This window comes from Crocodylus porosus, unplaced genomic scaffold (assembly GCF_001723895.1).
Source record: "Crocodylus porosus isolate Cpor-Errol unplaced genomic scaffold, CroPor_comp1, whole genome shotgun sequence".
Classification (NCBI taxonomy): Eukaryota; Metazoa; Chordata; order Crocodylia; family Crocodylidae; genus Crocodylus; species Crocodylus porosus.
In genome coordinates, this window is record NW_017728910.1 from 19,264,559 (window position 1) to 19,286,003 (window position 21,445).

The window sequence follows — 21,445 nt, forward strand, 5'->3', positions numbered from 1 at the left end:
AATCAGTCACCGAGGACTGAATTTCTGAGCAAACTTTGCACTGTATACAATTTGATCAGCTAACCACTGCTGTTAATAAAATTCAGCCGCAGATACAAGTGCTCAACCAAGGGGTCAAGCCAAATATTTAAAAAATAAGAAATCTACATTTAGGGACCACCTGACAACAGGTGGTTTATGCAAATACCTAGTTTCCCACAGGTACTCTATGATGGAAGCACAGACAGAACCCAACTGTCTCGAGCAACTTCTTAGACAGCTGCTTTAAACTGAAACCAGCCTTTTAACCTTCCTGTTATTCCTGCCTAATTCCCTGCACAAGAAAGGAACCAGCACTCCCCAACCTTGATTCACCGTCCAGAACACATCCATCTTGTGCACTGAATAAGGCAATGGCCCTACAGGAAAAAAAAAAAAACAGGTGCTCACATGCTTAAAGACTAAATCATTATGTACATATAAGGAGAAACTTGCATCTGGCTTCTCTGTTCTTGACTTCGCCAACTTTGTGATCTTCTAACATATGTTTATGTATAGCTTATTTTGATGACACTTTAAAAATAAAAGCAGCATGAGTCTTCCTTTCAAGAGCAAGCTCAAAAGCTGATTAGACCATCTCTACCTATTTTTAAGTATTTCTACAGTTAAATAATTTTAAAAAATATTGCTATCTAGTAGGAGAACAGGTTTAAATACCAGAGTAATAAATTTCCTAGTGTTTAAGAATCCTTTTTGCTTGCAGAATGAAACAAGTGAGATAGCTAAGCTAAGCAACAGCTGAAGTAGCTCAGCAATGGATGTAATCAATTAAGTGAGCCAGACCTATTATTATTTATTACTATTATTTTTATTATTAAACAGCATGGCTGGCAGTATCCCCCCAAGTTAAAGCTACATGTGCTCATCTCAGCTTGACAAAAACTGAATGGGATACTACTACCTACTGGGTGAATCTATATGAGATGCTTTACAGCACATTAAATTAATCTAATTCTCAGTAAAGCATCACCATCTACACGTGCACAGCAATTACTGTGCAGTAGATTAGTCTAATGCACTGATTTCTAGTACCTATAGGTACTAGAAATTGGCCCATTAAACTAATGCACCAATGTGCACATGCAGACGCTGACCAAGAGCAAATTGCTCCTAGACAGCCTAGGCAGCAAAGGTCCACAGGAGACAGGGAGAGCTGTCCCAGCTCAGTGGGCAGCTGCCTGCCAGCCATACGGAGATTGAAACCAGCCACCGTGGCCCCTGCCAGCTTGGAGCTGGCACCTGGGGGCAGGAGCAGCCCTAGAATGAACTATTCGCAACAGGCGCACATTCAGATGGGTGCAGAATCCCAGTTTAATCTGCCTGAATTTTCTGCACAGAAAATTCAGGCACCTTAATTCCAAGCGCAGACGTGTCCAATGTGGGCCACAGGCCAAAACTAACAACAGGCACTCTTCAAGCAGGTGACAAAACTATCCAAAAGCTACAGGATGGTACTGCTAAGGAACTTCAATTTTCCAGACATCTGCTGGAAGAACAATGCAGCCAAACTTAAAATGTCAAGCTGGTTCCTAACTTATTTGCACGACAGCTTTCTCTTCCAGAAACTGAAGGATACAGCTAGGGGATCATCTATCTTGGATCTTATCCTGACCAGCTGGGAAGAACTAGTGGAGGATGTGAAGATGATGGGTAACTTAGGAGTATGATGGATAACTTGGCAGGTAAACTGTGATACACTAGAATTCCAGATCCTGAAAAAGGGAAAGCATGAAGTCAGCAAAATCAAGACACTGCATTTCAAAAGGAAGATTTCATCCAACTCAAGGAGCTAATAAGCAGGTGTTATGGAAGTATAAATTGAAGGATAAAGGCACCATGGGGGGCTGAGAGCTATTAAGGGGCACAGTATTGCAAGCCCAACAAGAAAATATCCCAAAGTGACGGAAGCACAAGAAGAATGGCAAGAGACCAATATGGTTGCACAAGGAGCTTCTAAAATGCCTCAAATGCAAAAGGAAAGCGCACAGGCAAGGGAAGAATGGGGAAGTCACCAAGGACATGTACCAGAAAATACCAAGAACCTACAAAGACAAAAATCAGGAAGGCAATGACAAAGAACAAGCTGTACCTAGCAACAGAGGTCAAGGACAACAAGAGGAAGTTCTATAAATATGTTGGCCAGAAAAGAAGGACCAAGGAAGCTATGGACCCTCTGTTAACAAGTCAGGGGGAACTCCTAGCCAAAAATACAAAGAAAGCGGAGCTACTCAACAGTTATTTTGCCTCAGTCTTCCAAAATATTAGTAAGCAAGTTGTCAGATACCTAATAGGAATTACCTGGCTAAGGAAGGGGGCAAGCTGAATGAATAGATAACAGGAGAGAGGGTCAGAGAGTTTTTGCTAGGTCTGAACGAATTCAAGTCAGTAGAACAGGATGAGCTTCATCCCTGGGTCCTGAAGGAACTGGCAGAGGAAATCTTGGAGCCTTCCATAATCTTCATGAAGTTGTGGGAAACAAGCCAAGTACGAGAGGACTGGAAAAGGGCCAATGTAGTGCCTCTTCAAAAAAGGCAAGGAGATCCCAGGGAACTACAGACCATAGATTCATAGAAAATTAGGGTCAGAAGGGACCTCCAGTGGTCATCTAGTCCAACCCCCTGCTCAAACAAGACCATCCGCAACTCCATCATCCCAGACAAAGTTTTGTCTACCTGGGTCTTTAAAAGCCTCCAAGGATGGAGATTCCACAACCTTGCTGGGTAACCTGTTCCAGTGTTTTACTACCCTCCTAGTGAGAAAATGATTCCTAGTATCCAACATAAACTTCCCTTGCTGCAACTTGAGCCCATTGCTCCTTGTTCTGTCATCTGCCACCACTAAGAACAGTCTAGGCTCCATCCTCTTTCAACTCCCACTTCAGGTAATTGAAGGCTGCTATTAAATTCCGTTGCAGTCTTCTCTTTTCTAGATCATGGGTTCTTAACCATTTTTAGTCTAAGCATCGCTGGCGCCTGGACGCTGAGCACGGGGAGGAGCAGGGGGAGCCCGAGCCAGATGCCTCCTTGGCAACAAGGGAAAACTGTTGGCTCATATTCAGCTTACTGTGCAGTCCCCAGCCTGTACTGGTGCATAGGATTGTTTCATCTTAAGTGCAGGACTTTGCACTTGTGCTCGTTGAAACTCATAAGATGCTTTTTGGCCCAATCCTCCAATTTGTCTAGGTCACTCTGAATCCTACCCTTACCCTCCAGTGTACCAGCTACTCTCCCCCAGCTTGGTATCATCTGCAAACCTGCTGAGGGTGCACTCTATGCCATCTTCCAGGTTGTTGATGAAGACACTGAACAAAACCAGCCCTAGGACTGACCCCTGGAGCACTCCACTTAATACCAGCTACCAACTAGACATCAAGCCATTGATTACGACCCTCTGACCCTGATGTGCTAGCCAGTTTTCTATCCACCTTACAGTCCATTCATCCAGCCCATACTTCTCTGGCTTGCCTGCAAGAATGCTATGGGAGACTGTATCAAAAGCCTTGCTAAAAGTCCAGGTATAGCACATTCACTGGCCACCCCCAATCCACAGAGACATTCATCTCATCATAGAAGGCAATCAGGTTGTTCAGGCATGACTTGCCATTGCTGACTCCATGCTGACTGTTCCTAATCACCGTCTCCTCCAAGCGCTTAGAAAAGGGTTCCTTGAGGATCTGCTCCATGATTTTTCTATGGACTGAGGTGACACTGACTGGTCTGTAGTTCCCTGGATCCTCTTTTTTCTCCCTTTCTTAAATATGGGCACTATGTTTGCCCTTTTCCAGTCATCCAGGACCTCACCATGAATTTTCAAAAGATGAGTGGCTCTGCAATCTCATCAGCCAACTCTCTCAGCACCCTTGGGTGCATCTGATCTGGCCACATGGACTTGTGCATTCAGCTTTTCTAAACAGTCCCTAACCTGTTCTTTCACCACTGAGGGCTGTGCACCTCCTCCCCAAACTGTGCTGCCTGGTGCAGTAGTCTGGGAGCTAATCTTGCCTGTGAAGTCTGAGGTGAAAAAGGCACCAAGCACTTTGCCTTTTCTGCATCCTGTCACAAGGTTGCCTCCCCCATTCAGTAAGAGACCCACACTTTCCCTAATCCTCCTCTTGCTACCGACATACCTGTAGAATCCCTTCTTGTTACCCTTCACATCCCTTGCTAGCTGCAACTCCAATTGCGCTTTGGCCTTCCTGACTCCATCCCTGCATGCCCGAGCAATGCTCTTATATTCCCCCCTAGTTATCTGTCCAAGTTTCCACTTTTTTATAAGCTGCCTCTTTGTGATATAGTTTACTGAAGAGTTCCCTACTAAGCCAAGCTGGTTTCTACCATACTTGTTAGTCTTCCTATGCATTGGGATGGTTTGTTCCTGCACTCTCAGTAAGACTTCCTTAAAGTACAGCCAGCTCTCTTGGACTCCCCTCCCCATCAGTCTGGCTTCCCAGGGAACCCTGCCCATGAGTTCCCTGAGCAAATCGAAGCCTGCTTTTCTGAAGTCCAGGGTTTGTACTCTGCTGCTCTCCATCCTTCCTGGCCTCAGGATCCTGAATTCAATCATCTTGTGGTCACTGCTGCCCAAGTTGCCATCCACTACTAAATTCCCCACTATTCATCCTTGTTTGTGAGCAGCAGGTCAAGAAGAGCAGCAGCCCCTAGTTGGCCACTCCACCACTTGCACCAGGAAGTTGTCCCCAGCATTCTCCAAAAACTTCCTGGATTGCCTGAGCGCTGCTGTATTGCAAATCACCCTGACATCGACTGGGAGGGAAAGTTGTCCATGAAAACCAGGGCTTGTGATGGGGAAACTTCTACTGTTTGAAGAAAGCCTCATTCACCACTTCTTCCTGCTCTGCTGGTCTATAGCAAGCACCCACTACAACATCACCCTTGCTGCTCTCCCCTCTAACCATAACCCAGACACTTTTAACAGGCCTATCTCCAGTTTCATAACGCAGCTCTGAGCAACTGCACGGCTCTTTTACATAAAGTGCAACTCCTCCTCCTCCTCTTCTCCCCTGCCTGTCCTTCCTGAACAGTTTGTACACATCCATGACAATGCTCCAGTCATGCAAGCTATCCCACCAAGTCTGACCAGTCAGTCTCACCTCAATACCTGGGAAGTTATTGGAACATATCATAAGGAAGGTTATTTGCAAGCATCTGGAGGGGAAAAGGATGACTGCTAGCAGCCAGGATGGATTTACAAAAAACAAATCATGTCAAAAAAACCCGATCTCATTCTTTAACAAAGTAACTACTTGGGTGGATGAAGGTAAGACTGTAGATACAGTATATCTGGACTTCAGCACCCTTTTGATAAAGGTCTCATAAGATCTCATAAACGAATTGGTAAAATGGGGGCTGGATAAAACTACTGCAAGGTGGATAGATAACTGTTTGATCACCACAAGCAAAGGGTAATAATTAATGGATGGCAGGGCACCTTTGGTGCCTGCCACTTTAAAGGCCTGAGCAGGCAACACAGCAGCCTGCAGGTGACTGCAGTGCCAATCAGGAAAGTCACATGGCCAGCAGGAGGCTGCCTGATTGGAGGAGGGCCTAGCTGCTGGAGAATAAGAGCAGGCCCTGAGCAGTAGAGCCAGCAGTTGCTGCAGGGAGAACATCACCTGGTTGGAGCTGCTGCTCCCAAAACACCTGGACGTTCAGGGTAGGAACTATGGGGATGGAGGATGTTCCTAGTCCTGAGACATGACCTGAAATGACACTCTGCTAGGGTAGGACGGTATGGTGGGGCTGCCTGTGGCGGGGTGATCCCCAGGAAATGTCACACCAATTGCCTCCCTAGTGAAAGGCAAATATGGGGTGCCTTATAACCTCAGCCCCCACAACCTGGTGGGTAACCCCATAGCAGGAACAGGCAGGGTCCAGACATGCTGAGAGATACCCGAGGCCAGAGTGGGCCGCAGGCCAAGTTGGGGGCCCAGGTAGGTTGACAAACTCCTGACACCCAAGGGGGTATAAGGCCCAGAAGCCCTAGTGAAAGTGTGGTGTAATGGTCCCAGTAGAGGGACATGTGATGGAACACCTGAGTAGTAGGCCACGTAGAGTAGGACCCATATGGGGCCTGAAGGGCTGCACATGGATTGCGTAGAGTAGGGTCTGCGCAGGTAGGCCTGAAGGGCTGCGCAGGTGCGTTTACAGTAGGGTCGGTATGAAGGGCCAGAAGGACTGCGCATACCCCAGCCCCAGTGAGGGGACTTGAGTGTGGCTCAGCAATGGAGCTGGGGGAGTAACAGTGGGTAGTTTGGGCCAGTGGCCTAACAGGGCTGGGGGAGTTGGGAGTGATTTGGATACCATCTGCGAGGCATGAGACACAGTATAAGGGGAGGTTCGGAACCATGTATAATGCCCTAGGCATCAGGTCATATAATGGGCAGCCTCCCACATTGTTTTCCAGCTACTTTATGTAACAAGGCAAGGCAGGACAGATTGCATATGCTCCCCCCTCAGATTTGTATCCAGGGAGGAGGCAGGCTGCTCACTGTGGGCTCATGTTTTCTGCCCTTCTGCTTTGCCCCAGGAGCCATGCAATGGCTGCGTGTCCCCTGCCCATCCAGCAGTAACAGCAGTGGCGAGTTGCACCTCCCGCCACCAGGCGAGGGATGCAGCAGAGAGGAAAGCCTGGAGGCCACAGTGGACAGCCCGCCTCTGCCCTTGCCCCACTCGGCTACGTTCCTAAAAGTGTCCCTGTGCTTAATCAGGGTTGTCTTTTATATGGTAATCAAAAATAAATATAAAATATGCTTTCTGGCAAAGGACTTGGGAGTCCTGGTCAACCACAGACTCAATGAGCCTGCAGTGTGGTGCAGCTGCACAAAAGGCAAATGTTTTTTTGAACTGCATCAATAGAAGCATTAGGTGAAAGACATGGGAAGTGATAGTGCCTCTCTACTTGGCAATGGTTAGGCTTTATCTGGAGTACTGTGTACAGTTCTGGGCTCCACATTTTAAAGAGGATGTGGAGAAGTCAGAGAGGGTCCAGAGGTAGGCATCTAAGATGATCAAAGTCTTGAAAGCTAAATCCAACAAGGAGAAGCTGAAGGAGCTAGGCATGTTCAGCTGGCACAAAAAGACACTTAAGAGGGGACATGCTAGCAGTCTTCAGGTACTTGAAGGACTGCCATAAAGAAGAGAGAAAGCACTTTTTCCTCTCTTCCTGCAGAGAGGATGATGGAGACCAATGGCATGAAGTTGCAGCAAAGTAAGTTTATATTGGATATCCAACACAACTTCTTCACTTAAAACAGTGAGGCAGTAGAATAGACTGCCCAGGCAAGTTGTGGACTCTCCATCACTGGAGATGTCCCAGAAGAGACTGGACAGCCACTGGTCAGGGTTAATCTAGGTACAGCTATGCCTATTTTCTACCACAGTTATTTCCCATGCTTCTAGACTTTGCTGGTTACTCCTGCCCCCCACGCCCCTTTATTCTGCTAAACATGTCACTTGGATACTACTGTAAAAGATGTAACAGTGAGATATTTTTAAATAATCTGCATTCCTGAACTCTAACTAGGAGAGTCCCGAGTATTATAACTCTTACCACTGACTGGCTATTAGCTTACCTTTCAATAAATGACAGCTGAGTTAAAGGAAAACATTACATGGGTGATACTGAATGAAGAACTATAAGCAGACCAATAGTAATTCAGCCTCAAAAAAATATTGCATGGCACAGAGATCAGTTATGTGTTGCCTATCAGTAGTCCAATGCCTGCCATGACAAAGCAGCAGACTATCACAGGACAAGGACCTGAAACCAGCTTCCAAGGGAAGTGGTACTAGCTCCTACCTTAGGGGTCTTTAAAATAGGCTTGATAATTACCTAGCTGGGTCATATGAACCCAGTATTCATTCCTGCCCAGGGTAGGGGGTCGGGCTTGATGGTCTTCTCAGATCCCTTTCAACCCTACATTTATGAACTAGTGCCAACAGCTGCTGCTGAAAAAGGTTTACATGTGCAACTAGCTTCTACATGAATCTGCAGCCCTAATCAAGTTCATTTTGCCTTCAAGTTAAGGGACTCCTACACAGAAATCTAGCTTATGAATACATTATTTTCCTTTTTTCAGGTCTTTGTGACAAAGTACTTGTTATGGATACCAAATATATATATGAAGAAATGACAATTCAGAAGTAAAAAAGACAATACCGGCAACTCTGAGGTTGACATCCTATTTTTTTAGTGGGGAAAATATATATTTCATTGATTTATCAGTGAGGCAACTGCTTTTTGACAAAACACTGGGTGCCAGGCAACAGGTCAAACAGGTTCATCTGTGATGGATGATTTGAGTCAAATATTAGGACAAGAGAGAGATACAATAGAGGAAGGTAAAAAAAAAACACTGGAAAACCTGATACTGGAACATTTTTCTCATGCTTGATGCTCATACAACTTCTCTGAAATATTTCTAATCAAGAAAAACAGTAGCAGAGGGTAACTCAATTAACTGAGTCTACTGGAGTGTGGTAATTCCCATGCTGCAGCAGACTCCAGCATCTCATGTATTAGCTTCCCTGCATAGAAAAATTGCACTGGGGGCGCTTTAACTAAAGGTCATTAGATGAGCTTTACTTAAAGCGCCCTGCTGCCATTTTTCAGTGTGGAGACACTAATACACAAGATGTTCCGGGTGTTTTAAGCAGATCACCTCTTGAAGCTACTTTAATTAAAGTGCTTCCCACTCCCACAGCATGTATATAAATGCCCCTACCAGACAGTCCAAAAGTTACATTTTCTTAAATAAACATTTTCAACTCATCTTGCTTTGCCAAGGCAGTAAAAGCTATACGTTTCTGTTCTTGAGAACTCCAAAGCGCTGGGTAAAAATACCCTGCTATATTCCAATTCTCTACAGAACAGTATGAAAATTAAGAATGGAGCTTCAAGGTTTGGGTTTCCTTTTTTTTTCCCCTTGGAGCCTCCCACAGATTTAATCCTCTGTGAAATTATTTGAAGTGTTTAAAATATAGGTGAGCAACCCATGTACTTTTTTTCTTCTATCCCCATGTCTTTTATTCCAAGAAAACAAAATGGGCGAGGAAGTTATGACTTACTCTGATCTGATTCCGCAGTTGCTCCGCTTCCTGCCGTAACTGCTCTAGCTCACTCATCTTTGTGGATCTGTATTCCTCGCACTGTTACAGCACCGGTAAGAAAATCTGCCAGTTGGAAGAGAGGAAAATTAATTTCCATTGTTTGGACCTCGTTTCTTCTGTCTTCAGTAATGCACATAAACTCACTGAACTTTCAGTTAAAGGCTCTTTTGAGGTAGATCCCCATCACTAGATATCATAATATTTTACGTAAGATAAGCTACATAGATTCCTTGGTTGCCATAAACAGCACAGTTAAATAAACTCGATTCTAAACAGTTGTTGAAGCAACTATACATTGACAAACACCAGCTGCAATCTGGAAAGCTCAGCTATGAAGCCTGTAGATTTTTTGCACTCTGTTAAGGATCCTAACCAGAATTTTGTTTTTTGCCACAAAAGCTGGAAATAGGGAACAAAATGTCATAATCTTAGATGCACAATATTGAGTAAAACAAAGAGAGAGACATATATTAAAAGTCCTTTAACAAAAGAGTGAGAGACCAAGAGAGCGAGTGAGCGCATAGCAGGACCAACAAAATCCAAAACCAAGACTCAAATTCAGGTGATTTCCACAAGAATGCTATTCTTGGGCAAGTAAACTATGTCCGTTTCCACCAGCAAAGTTACTATTTGTAGAACAGCAGCACACAAAAGCCCTCATGGTGGATATATTCTGCTACACACCACACATGAAACGGGTCTGCCTTAAAGAACTTGCATTCTAGATAGACAAGCTTCCAAAGAGTTAAAAATCAGTGGTGATCAACCTTGCCCCTCCAGCTGGATGGGCAATGCCCTGTCTGTCTGTGGGCCAGATCTAGGTGATGGGCCCAATCCAGCTGTACAGAGGGAGAAGGAGGTCCATGTGGGGGTGGGGGAGGGCATCCTAGTTCGGGGGGAGGGACACCACCCCACCCCAATCTAGCCATGTGGGAGGAACCCTGACCCCAACCCAGCCACTCAGGAGCTTAGGAACTTGTCAGAGGGGGACAATGCTAAGTGTCACTGTCCCCAACCCACCAAATATCTCAACTATTATGGAGCCCTGTGGGGCCAGATGCCATGACTCCACATGAGCACCCCTGTACTAGATGGGTAGTTATACTAGTTTTAGTGACTGGTTCACATGATTTATTTCTAATCTTCCAAAAGAGACACCATGATTGCTGACTCAAAGAGCCCTCTCTGATTAACTTGCTTACATATTTAGACACAACAAGCAACAATCAGCTGATGTTGGGAAGTTTTTTTAGATTAGTTCTGTACTAGTTTACAAACCTTCAGTCTTACAATGAAAAGGTAAAACCAGAGATTTCCAAGTATTTGAGAGACAGGTATGATCAGTCAAGAAAACTTAACAAGTGCTCTATTAAAAATGTAGGCGCAGAAGCTGCAGCACGTAGATGAAATGATATGGCCAACATTTCTCTTACTAACTAAATATTATTACCAGCAATTAATTTAAAAATGTAAAAGTTATTTAGACATGTTCATCCAGGTTATTCTACAGGGACCCAACTGAATAAGAATAATGAATTCAAGAAAAGCTGTGTGGGGTGCAGTACCTAACAAGAAAAATGTCTTAAGCCAGAAGAAAGTAAAAGTATATTGAAGTATATACAAGAAAAGTATATTGGGGAAAATAAAATTCTGCTAAATTATTAATGGTTGTAAAGCGCTATTTGACAAGACAGCTACTACAATAACAAGATGATCTCCCTTCCCCCCCAAATAAAACAGTAAAAGCTGTTGATTAACATCTATTTACCATTTCTCATGTTTTGATTTTCTTTGCTTCCATAAGCATCATAAAGCCAATTTATATGATAAATCCAAGTATCAAATGTACAGCCCAAGGGCTCCTGGTGGTCCAGGCCCTGCAACAGAAACTAGAGCTACAGGGTCCTGTTGGACATGGCCATGAGCAGCAGGAGGACAAGCAAAGGTTGGGCTGAAACAATCCTACTCACCCCAGGAGGAAACACTGAGGAGGAGTCTATACTTCTAATACAAAATCAGCTGGAACATTGAGTTACTAAAACATTGCCTACATGAGAAAGTTGCATAAATTTAGGTTAAATCAGTTCTTAAACTGAGTTAAACCAGTGCAAATCCTTGCATGGACACATCTGCTTTGGCATCTTGTACCAAATGTGGGTAGCTTGGTTTAAAATTAAACCAAAACAAAAGTCTACACAGCCTTCCATACAGGTTAAACGACTTAAAAGAAAAAGCAACTACACTTCAGTTAAAATAGCATAATAAATAATATGAACAGGCCAGCATTCCCAAATCAATCTACCTCTCAATCACCGTAACAGCTTCACACTGTGCTTTCCTACAAATTAACCTAAATATCAGAAGTGACATTTTCAGAGTGAATTTTTCTAGGTTGCAGCACAGAAAATTCTTCCCAGCTGGAAGGAGTTGCAGGACACTCTCAGGACATTTCCTTTTAGGTCACAACCACATGGGGCTCTCAGGTCAGATATAGTTTAATTTCTGCTTGTACTGCAAATAACACTAAAGTGGCACGGATGCTTTTCAATTAGATATGCTGGCTTAAGACATTTTTCTTGTTAGGTACTGCACCCCACACAGCTCTGTCTGCTCAAAGGAAGTACTTAGTACTTTGGGCAGTTATTCTATAGTGCGACAAGCCAAGAAATCATGATAAAACACTTTGCAAATTCTACACCACAGAAAGCGAAAGAATGGCAAGGTTTCATTTGGGCCCTTGCCACTACAGAACTGATGGAGAGGTGAGAGCCACCCCCTTAACAAGCTGCAGCTCTGCCCTGTGCCCCACCCTCCCTGGGCAGCGCCTGGCCCTGCCCCACCCCTCTCTTTCCATGGGGGGCATTGATCTGCCCTCCCCACCAACGCCCTTTCCCGCCCTCCTTCCCTTCCACCACACTGGACTCAGTTGCAAGCAGCCCTCCACATTGCCAGGCTGTGCTCCTTGCTACCTGTGTGCTGTGCTGGGGCTGCGTGCATACAGGGGCATTTATCAGCCAAATTATCGGCCACATTGGGCCAACTTCCAATACAGCAAAATATCTTCATATTGGCACCAATCCGATATCGGATCGATGCATCGGCGCACCTCTAGTCCCAACCCTATTTTTCTTTGATTTTATCATTCTACAAACAGTTTTTGAAATGTAGTATCGCCATATAGCCAAAGACCTTAGGAAAAAAAACCAAAGAAATGTAAATTTAAACACCAGTCACCCTCTCCCCACCAGAAACATAAAACATATTCTGAGAGCCTCAAAGTAATGTTATCCTTACACTACGCAAAAAGAGACTAATCATGGTACAGAAAGACACAATTGCAGATTTGATTCTAAAATCAGGGACAGTCCCTAGAATTTAAAATGAACATTTATCCTGAATTCAAGGGACTGTCCCCAATACAATTTCTTACATGCTTCCATCTCAATAGAAAAGATCTCCTACAGCCGTAAAGTGACCAACCCCTCACAACTTAATACCAAGGCTTTCTGCCACAGAGGGAAAAGCAACATCAAGAGATACTATAAACATTTTTTCCCCATTACTTAGACTTTACTCTTACAAATTAAGGCCCTACTCCTACTGACTGACATGCATTCAACTGCATTCACATTTAAGCCAATGAGGCTTCTCATGTGAATCAAGTTACCTAAACCTAAACCAACAGTTCTGAACCTCGTTCAACTCAAAACACCCTCCAAAAATGCCAGTTCTTCACTTTCATTCATTTCTTGACTGCTGCAAAAAAACTCAGGCCACAACAGGTCAATGTTTTTGACACTATGAATATCCTAGTTGAACTATCTGGGTTTACCTTGTGAATCGTGTCCGTTTTTGCACACCTAGCAGTACTAATATTGCATTGCACTCTCATGCATGCTTGAAAGGCTCTCATGAAACCTTGGTTGAGAATCACTTACCTCAATATTTGAAAGATTGGGCCAGGCCCCCCTATGTAAAAAAAAGTACTCATTGCAGATTAGAATACTACTCTGAAATACCTGCACATTGCATTTTATATTTATTAGGATTGATTTAATAATATAAAGTTCAGCATGTAAACTATGTCTATAAACAGACAAATAGATATATGTTCTCTGGATATGGGAAATGAAGGGGGTTCTCCTGCAAAGCTGCAGCTCAGCTAAAATGCACAGGGTCCAGCTGTTCATATACTGAGAATGTGCTGAACAGAATGGCAAAAATATTTCCTAGCTCAGTAAAACTAGAAAACTAAGCAAAGCTTGCCTACTTATGTTTTACCCTTTTATCATCAAGAATGAAGAATCATTTCTTAGCCACTCAGGAATCCACATTCAAAGATCTTGCTTTTTTTCCAACATTAAAAATTCCCTGAACTAGATCAAACATACTAGTAAGCCTGATAACTCACTTTCAGTGTTATGGTACCATGAGATTTTCCCAATTTTATTTGGGAACTAAATTGTGTTTGGTGATCAAATAATCAAAGAAACAAGAACCTCAGGCTGAGTAAAGAATGATTTAAAGCACCCTGATGCTCTGGAGTAGCTATATAATGTAAAATAATGTTTAAATACTACAAATATTAAGCAGTCTATTCCAGTTCAGCAAACTTTCTCATCATTAAGACGACTTAATAAATTTCCTATGTCAAAGAGGATCAGCTATTTAATGCTCTTTTACTAGGCCATATCCACTCTCATCCACATTTTAGATGTACATTGGGCAGTGAAATTAAAAAAAAAAAAAATAAAATGCCTTTTGGAAACAAGACTGCCACTCAGGACAGCAATAAGACAGTTATTCAGGAATACAAAAAAATTAGAAGTGGAAAAAGTATCAACTACAATGCATATCCAAGCAGGTCACGACGCAAGTTCAAACAGCTGGAACTGGAAACAGGATGAATTCAAATTAGAGTTAAGGACACTAATGTTTAACAAATATGTGAAATCATCTGTTGGCAAGCTATTCCAGTAGCTAAAATAGATTTATCACTTGAAGCTCTTCAATCAACAGTGAATACCTAAAAGATACACCGGGTTGAACAAGTTATTGGGTTTGATGCTGACATATCTATGTGAAATGCTATGCCTTGTTTTATGGCAGTGGATTGCTAGTAGATGGCACCTTCTGCCAAGCTACAAAACTGCAGTAAGTATGAAAGCCGTATGCCTTTACTCCACTACAAGTAATTTTTTAAGTCTGGGAACAGAATTGCGCACAGGACATAGTCAAAACTTTAAAGGCACTGGATACAATCTGGATACCTAAAGACATTGGGATACCTATGTCCCTAATCCCTCTAGAAGCATAATTTTATTTCCCTTTCAGGCTATCACTCCTTTCCCCTTTTCATCTCTTAAGAAATGATTCAACATAAAGCAGGTTTGAGACATACAGTTCCACGTTACTGGAAATCCCTGAAATATTAAACCACAATTACAGAAACAGACCAGACAGAGCACGTAACAGAAAACAAATGAAATAGGTCAAAAGCTCAAAGTGTGAACACTTTATTTTTAGCCTTAAAGTTTCAGTTTCTGTATTTCCAAATGCTTAAATTGATGTATTATTTAAGACACAAAGCATCTGCAATTGAGATGGCTCCTCGGTGTTCTCCAGTATTTAGTTAAACCTTTAGCTTCTCCAAGAACAAAACAGGAAGTGAGCCTGAGTGCTCTCTGAGGTCACAGCTATTGTTGCACTTCTGTACATTTTGGAAGTGCCTCAGTGATGTGCCTCCATTACAGCTTTTGTACAAAAACAGGAAATAATCAACCAACGCCTCTCAAGAGGAAGGGTATTAGCAGAACTAATTAATACAGTCTTCATGAGAAACTAATATCTATCCATACAAAAGTTTAAGAGCTGGACGATGGCACTCTTATAACCAGGCTAGGAGGACATGGATTAATGAGATGGGCCTATAAAGACACCAAACCAAAACAAGCTTTAATTTTCACATCCTGCAACATCCAGTCCTGCCTTGCTTCCCACTAATATAAGAACTCCAGGTTACACTCTGCTGTTATATTATTTAGCACCACAACTTTCCACCGGAGCTTGGAATCAATTCATAGGGAACCTGCTAAGTCACTAGCACCATTGTAACAGGGTGCCAAGCACACCTGTCACTTTAAAAAAAAAAGTAGAAGCAATCAGAGTCCCATGACTAGAACAGGGCCAGGCTGGAAGCATGTAAGCCCAAGGGCCTGAGCTAATCAGGAAGTCTAGCCCTGAGAGACAGAGAGAAAAGAGCTCCTGGGCAGCAGGGGCGTAAGGAACTCTGGTGGTTTGTGGAAGACTAAGTGGAGGTAAGGAGGTCCCAGTTGGCCTAGAAGTAAGAGAGGGGCCAGAGAGCCCAGAGGGGCAAGTGTCAGCAGGGCCAGGGAGCCTGTAGGTCTCAATGACCCACCAGTGGGGCCAGGGCTCAGAGCTGGGCCAAAGACCAAGGCAGGCCACACCCAGAGACTGACAACCAGGAGAGCCCAGGAGTCTCGACTAGCTCAGTAGTGAGGCCAAAGCCTAGAGAGAGGGGCCAAATACTGGAGGTCACAGCCAGAGACTGATGGGGGCAAGAAGCCTGTATCCCAAGAAGGGTAAAGACTAGGGCTGGGAGCCCATTGCCCAGGAGGTGCATGTTTCAGCAGGAATGAGTTTAATCTGCAAGACATGGGTGTGGTTAAGGGCAGAGCCAAGTAATTAGCTCTCAAGTCAGAGACTGGAGACACCTGAGCTCAGGAGTGTGACATCACGCTTGGGAAGGCCTGGGGCAACCTCTCTTTTTCCAAAAGATAATAATGTCAAGGTGTGGCAGGCGAGGAGGAGAGAGTGCTCAGAGAGAGCCAGACTACACAGGGGCTGAAGGGGCTCTAGGGGCTTGGTGACCACCCCTGGAGTTGATCCCTATTTTTTATTTAAAAAATTAAAAAAAGCTTAATTATTGGGGTATAAGTATAGACCATTTTTCCCCCCAGATTTAACAAATTCTGCAGATGCTGAACAAGCTTTGTTTTTTTGTTTTTTGTTTTTAACATGACCCTAAAAGGCTACCACTGTCAAGCTTTCATTGCCCTGCAGTAACTATTCAGAGGCGTTAAGATCATTAAATTTGAATCACATCTCCACCAGGAAGCAGCAAGATTCATAGTTCTAACTTGGGTTAGAGGTGCATAAATCTTGACTCAGTATGCTTTTCACAATAACACCACAGAGAGCTAGAGAAAACAACATCTCATAGGTGTCTCGTAGCTAGACATTTAGAGTAGACAAAGAACTCAACACTTGCATGAGGAGAAAAAGTGCTATTTAACAGGATCCCTGACATTGTGTATGCCCTTCCACAAACAAAGTATAAGACTCGAACAAGTCAAAAGATTAGTTTTACAGAAATCCTGCACTCGATTCCAAATCTGACCTCTGGTTTCAGGTGGACCTTCCAAGGAAGACAGATTAAAGTAACATAAAAAGCATACTTGTAACAGCAAAACTGACCAAGGGAACTAGTCCACAATTTAAAAAGTGGCAGACAGTAAAGTGACAGGACATTATTAAAATAAGAAATACTGTAATGCAAACAGACTATGGAAGGCTAGTCACTCAACAATACTGTATTTTATGCCCAAAACCTCAGGGTTTACATATGCAATGAAGCTTAGTATGTACATCAAAGCTATTCATAGCTCCCAGAAATTCATATCTAGACCAAGCCTTTACCTATCTGCCAATACAGAAAGGATTTGGGGAAAAGGTTAGCAACTCCAATAAGTAAACACTTGCATAAGGATGAGAAAAGTATACTAATGAATTTTAAGAGACTGTTACAATGTTGTGCTCTAAAGTAACTTCACAAGAAGTACCATTTTAGTATATCAAATCTACTGCTTTAATTTTCAGGTGAAAATCGCTCAGTTTTAGGTAAAAAGATTTCCTTTTTTTTTTTATCCCTAGAAATTACTGAGATTTATTTTTGCACATGACATCTTTTATTGAACCACCGGCATGGTTCAGATAAAGTTAGTTAAGCTTAGAGAACTGATGAAGAATGCCTTGCCTTCAAAAGCTTGTCTAACTTGTGTTGGGCCAACTGTATTAATGGAATAAAGAAAGCACCCACAAATTGATTCTCAATTCCTGGACCATCATGGCTACAACATCACTCCAATACGATCAACTGGAGATCTAAAATTGAAGGTTCCCAGCTTGCTCATGACCAGACTAGTGATTCTCTAGTAGAACTACGCAGTTTTGTTAATAACAACCAGAAAACCTAGCTCACTCAACACAGAACTATGCTACTTCTGCAGTTTAGTAGGTAGAGGTTAGGCAAGTATCTTAAAAAACCAGAGATACAGCTCTGAAAATGGAGAGCAGATGTTGATAACACTGGTACCACCCAATCATTTTTCTAAGCAAAAACTAATTATTATCCACAGATCTCTAATGCATACTCAAACATTTAAATGCAGAACAAGGCTACTCAGTCAAGTGGAGCACTGCATATGGAATTACAATTTCATTATTCTGACTGACACCATTTCAATTTTCAAACCAAAGTTAATAAAATCCCCCCTTTTTAAATACAGATAATGAATCCTGAGACAGGTACTAAAAAAGTAAAAATAAAAACTACTGTCCTTGTATTTTCTGGAACTAAAAAGACATGCTTTGGGTGGAAAATCATTCTAAAGCGAGTCTGGAATTTGCATGTTCATACAGACAGCCTTGCAGCTATCTGGTCATCTGTGTAGATGCAATATGAATATACATACAAATGAAGTGAGCAGTCAGGCAGGCAAGTCAAGCCCTGTAACTTTCATGGTTTCGTAGACACCCCTAGGGAAACTCTTGTGAATCAAATGACATCTTATTTGAATATATGCTGTTTCTGGGATTACAGCTATCAATAGTAGTAACATTCTTACATAATCAGAGGACACTATAGCACAGCCCAGCAGTACCAGTTACACACATCTGAATGAAAGCAATGTACTACTATATATCAGCCAACTGAAAAAAATCAGATGCGTTATACAACTAGTACTCCACAAACCCAAACCCTACAAACACACAAACTCACACAACTTCCATGGTACCAAAGTTAAAGTGAAGCATTATGCAGTTTGCATAATTATGCAGCTGTGACATTTAGTATGCAGCTGTACCATCTCATACAAAACAAAGGGATATAAACACTTGCCTTTTTACATTCTACTGATTATCCAAAGGTGATTAAGACTGTCGCCTTCAGCACAAACACTGATTTTGTTATATTTACAACTTGAAAAAGTACCTTTTTGGTGAAGCTTAGAACCATTAAAAGCTGTCAGGATTAGGCAGTGGAGGGGGTTGTTTTCAAAAGTTTTCTTTTACAGAAATGACGATAAAGAGATTCAAAGCTCACCAAAAAGATCATCATTATAAAATCACTTGGTATTTCCATAATAGCAAAAAAACCAAACAAACCCAGAGTCAAGTTCTAGTTCCAGCTCCCTCTATTTATGCAAACACATTGGGCACATCTACACAAGATGCTACTGCGCAGTGGTTACTGCACATTTATTTAGTACTTGTATAAGCAAATACAAAATAAATGCACAATAACCAGAGTTACTGAGTAGTAGTGCTGGCAAACACCTTTTAAGTGACACTACTGTGCAGTAGCCTAATACTACTGAGTAGTAGTCTCAGCACGGTTTTTGCTATGTGACACTACTGCGCGATAGGGTTGTGCAAAACAGGCCCTATTCAATTCAGATTCGCCCCAAAGAGGGGACAGTGATTCAATCCGTTGATTCGGATTGCTGTCCCCGATTTGATTCGGCTGAATCTGAATGTTTGATGCTGATTCAGTGAACCAGCGATTCAAACACAGGCACAGCTTTAAAAGTTTCTCTCTACATACCTCGAGGTTAACAGCACAGCTTGTGATCGCTGCAGTGGTGGGGCGCATGGAGCATCCCACAGGAGCATGAGGGGATCTCCAGCACGCTTGGCAGTGGAACCAGAAGTGGACCGGAAGCATTTCTGGTCCACTTCCGGGTCTGCCAGGGAGTGCACTGGGGGCACCCCCGCCGTGCCCCCCAGCTCAGCAATTACCTGCAGGGGAACCCTGGGTTTGCCCAGACCCAGGAGGCACCAGTCACTGAGCTGGGGGGCAGGGGTGCAGGGGGCCCCACCCGGCACACTGCCCAGTGGACCAGGAAGTGGATCAGAATTGCTTCTGGTCCACTTCCGGGTCTGCTGCCAAGAACTTCGCCATGCTTCTGTGGGACACTACATCTGCCCCACCACCTCAGTGTTCAGAGCCCATTACCTAGAGGTATGTAGAAAAATCATTTAAAGCTGTATCTACATCCGAATCACTGAATCTGTCCAAATCGATTTGGAGGGTTCTGAATCGATTCAGAGATTAAAAGGTCATCCGACTCAATTTGGATTCGGAGATTCAGCCACCAAATCAGGTCAAATCTCTGCCGAATTGAATCAAGGACTGAAGCTTCACAAAGCCCTAGTGCGCAATAGTATCAGGCTACTGCACAGTGTCTCGTGTAGATGTGCCCAGTCAAAAGTACACAGCTCCTCCATGTATTACTTCTGATTAAACAAAGTAAGCACTCAGGTGGCATCCCATCTGTCCTCTTCTGGCATTATAAAATACAAGATTTCTTAGGCAGCATTGCATCTTTTATAAAAGGTAAATGAACAGTATGTAAAACTCAATGGAGCTTCTTGAAGGTGAAATACTAAATAACTGAACTAAATAAAGTAGCAAAATACCTCAAAAGCAAGATATTACACTATGCTCCAGAATGGTACTGGTGGTGTTCTGCAAAATAAAAGGTTGTGTTTATATACAAAGGAACTATGTCCACTACTGTCAATTGTTAGCCTGAAGCACCAAGAAACTCACTAAAAAAATAAATAAAAACCAGGAACCTGTATTCCAGTATTAACTCTCTGGGTATAGCTGGCATTTGACTAAATGGAAAATTAATTAAAACTTCCTTAAACTAACACATTATTTTACCCATATTTAGAATGAAAAATCAAGAAGGAAGGACTGATTGTTTTGTACCATTTGTATTTTGAAATGCATAAAAATACAGGTGAAACAAACATCTAAAATAGAGATGCAATTACTATTTGGTTAGGGGACAGAAGAATACCCATTTGCAGTCTGAAAAGGAAAAGAGGAGAGGAAGGAAGGGAGCTGGTTCCAACAAAATATGTTGAAAGACTGAAAGATATATAATACCTCAACTGAAATCACATTTATCAATTCATTTTTTTTTGCCCAAAGACTTATTTATCTCACAGAGTTACAAAGGTTTAACCCAAAATATGAATTTAAACCAATTTAGTTAAATCACTGCAAACCCTGTGTGAATAATACTGCATTTTCTGCTTTTAACTTGAATGAGAACAGGCTGGAGTTAACGTGAACACACTCAAAAAATCATTCTTAAACCCAAAAAGGAAAGGGAGTTGCACCTCGCCAACATTCAGTTTAAACTGACATGTTTGGTTATATTAATCCAATTTTCTCATTGGAGATAAAAGTTAAGAATTCAACTCTAAGACCCAAATAATAAGTGTTCCAGCTTATTACAAATGTTACAGTGAAGTATCAAAATAACCAGAATCTTATTCCAAATATCTGTAACTTAAACTTAACTAAATTGTATTTATACATAAAAGGTCAACAGAACAAAATTCATTGCTATAAACACGAGTCAGAAGTTCTTCAGCCGCAGCCTGAGACAAGGGAGTTAAACCTGAGTTTGAAACTTGCATTTTGAAATAGTCATGTATTCCATTACTAAAAATCCAGAACACATCTTAGTCTCTCTTAGCTTTCTGAAATGATGAGTCACTCTATCAGATGATGGGGCTAGGAAAAGGAATTAAGTAGTGCTGCTAACTGGGACCCTCTTCTGTAATCTGCAGCCTAAACCGAGGACAAGAGGCTTTATTAAGAGGAACCATATACAATATTTGTGAGTCTTATTAAATATGAAAAGGACAAATCAAATAAATGCATGTACCCTAGGTTACTTTTCAATACTAACATATCTGAATGGCTAAGAGGCAGACAAATCTCACTTTCTGTTCCTGATGAGGAAGAGAGAGGCCCTGACTACATTCTCTCTGTTCATACCCAGGACCATTGTGAGTAGATAAGTCCCACCCATTTGCTTCTACTCTGCCAGTGCCTGAGCCTGACAATTAGGCTGATTAGATAGCTTAGAGAAGCCCCGAGCACGTGCCTGGGA

The 21,445-nt window shown here is 42.5% G+C and overlaps 1 protein-coding gene across 1 annotated transcript in view; it reads right to left on the reverse strand.

Moving 5' to 3' along the window:
- GNB4 (G protein subunit beta 4) overlaps positions 1 to 21,445 on the reverse strand; it is a 50,888-nt gene that overhangs the window by 14,328 nt on the left and 15,115 nt on the right. Inside the window, exon 2 of the mRNA XM_019532763.1 lies at positions 9,126 to 9,230. Within this exon, the coding sequence (XP_019388308.1) occupies positions 9,126 to 9,182 (57 nt within the window). The 5' untranslated portion in view covers positions 9,183 to 9,230. The remainder of the gene's footprint in view (positions 1 to 9,125; positions 9,231 to 21,445) is intronic.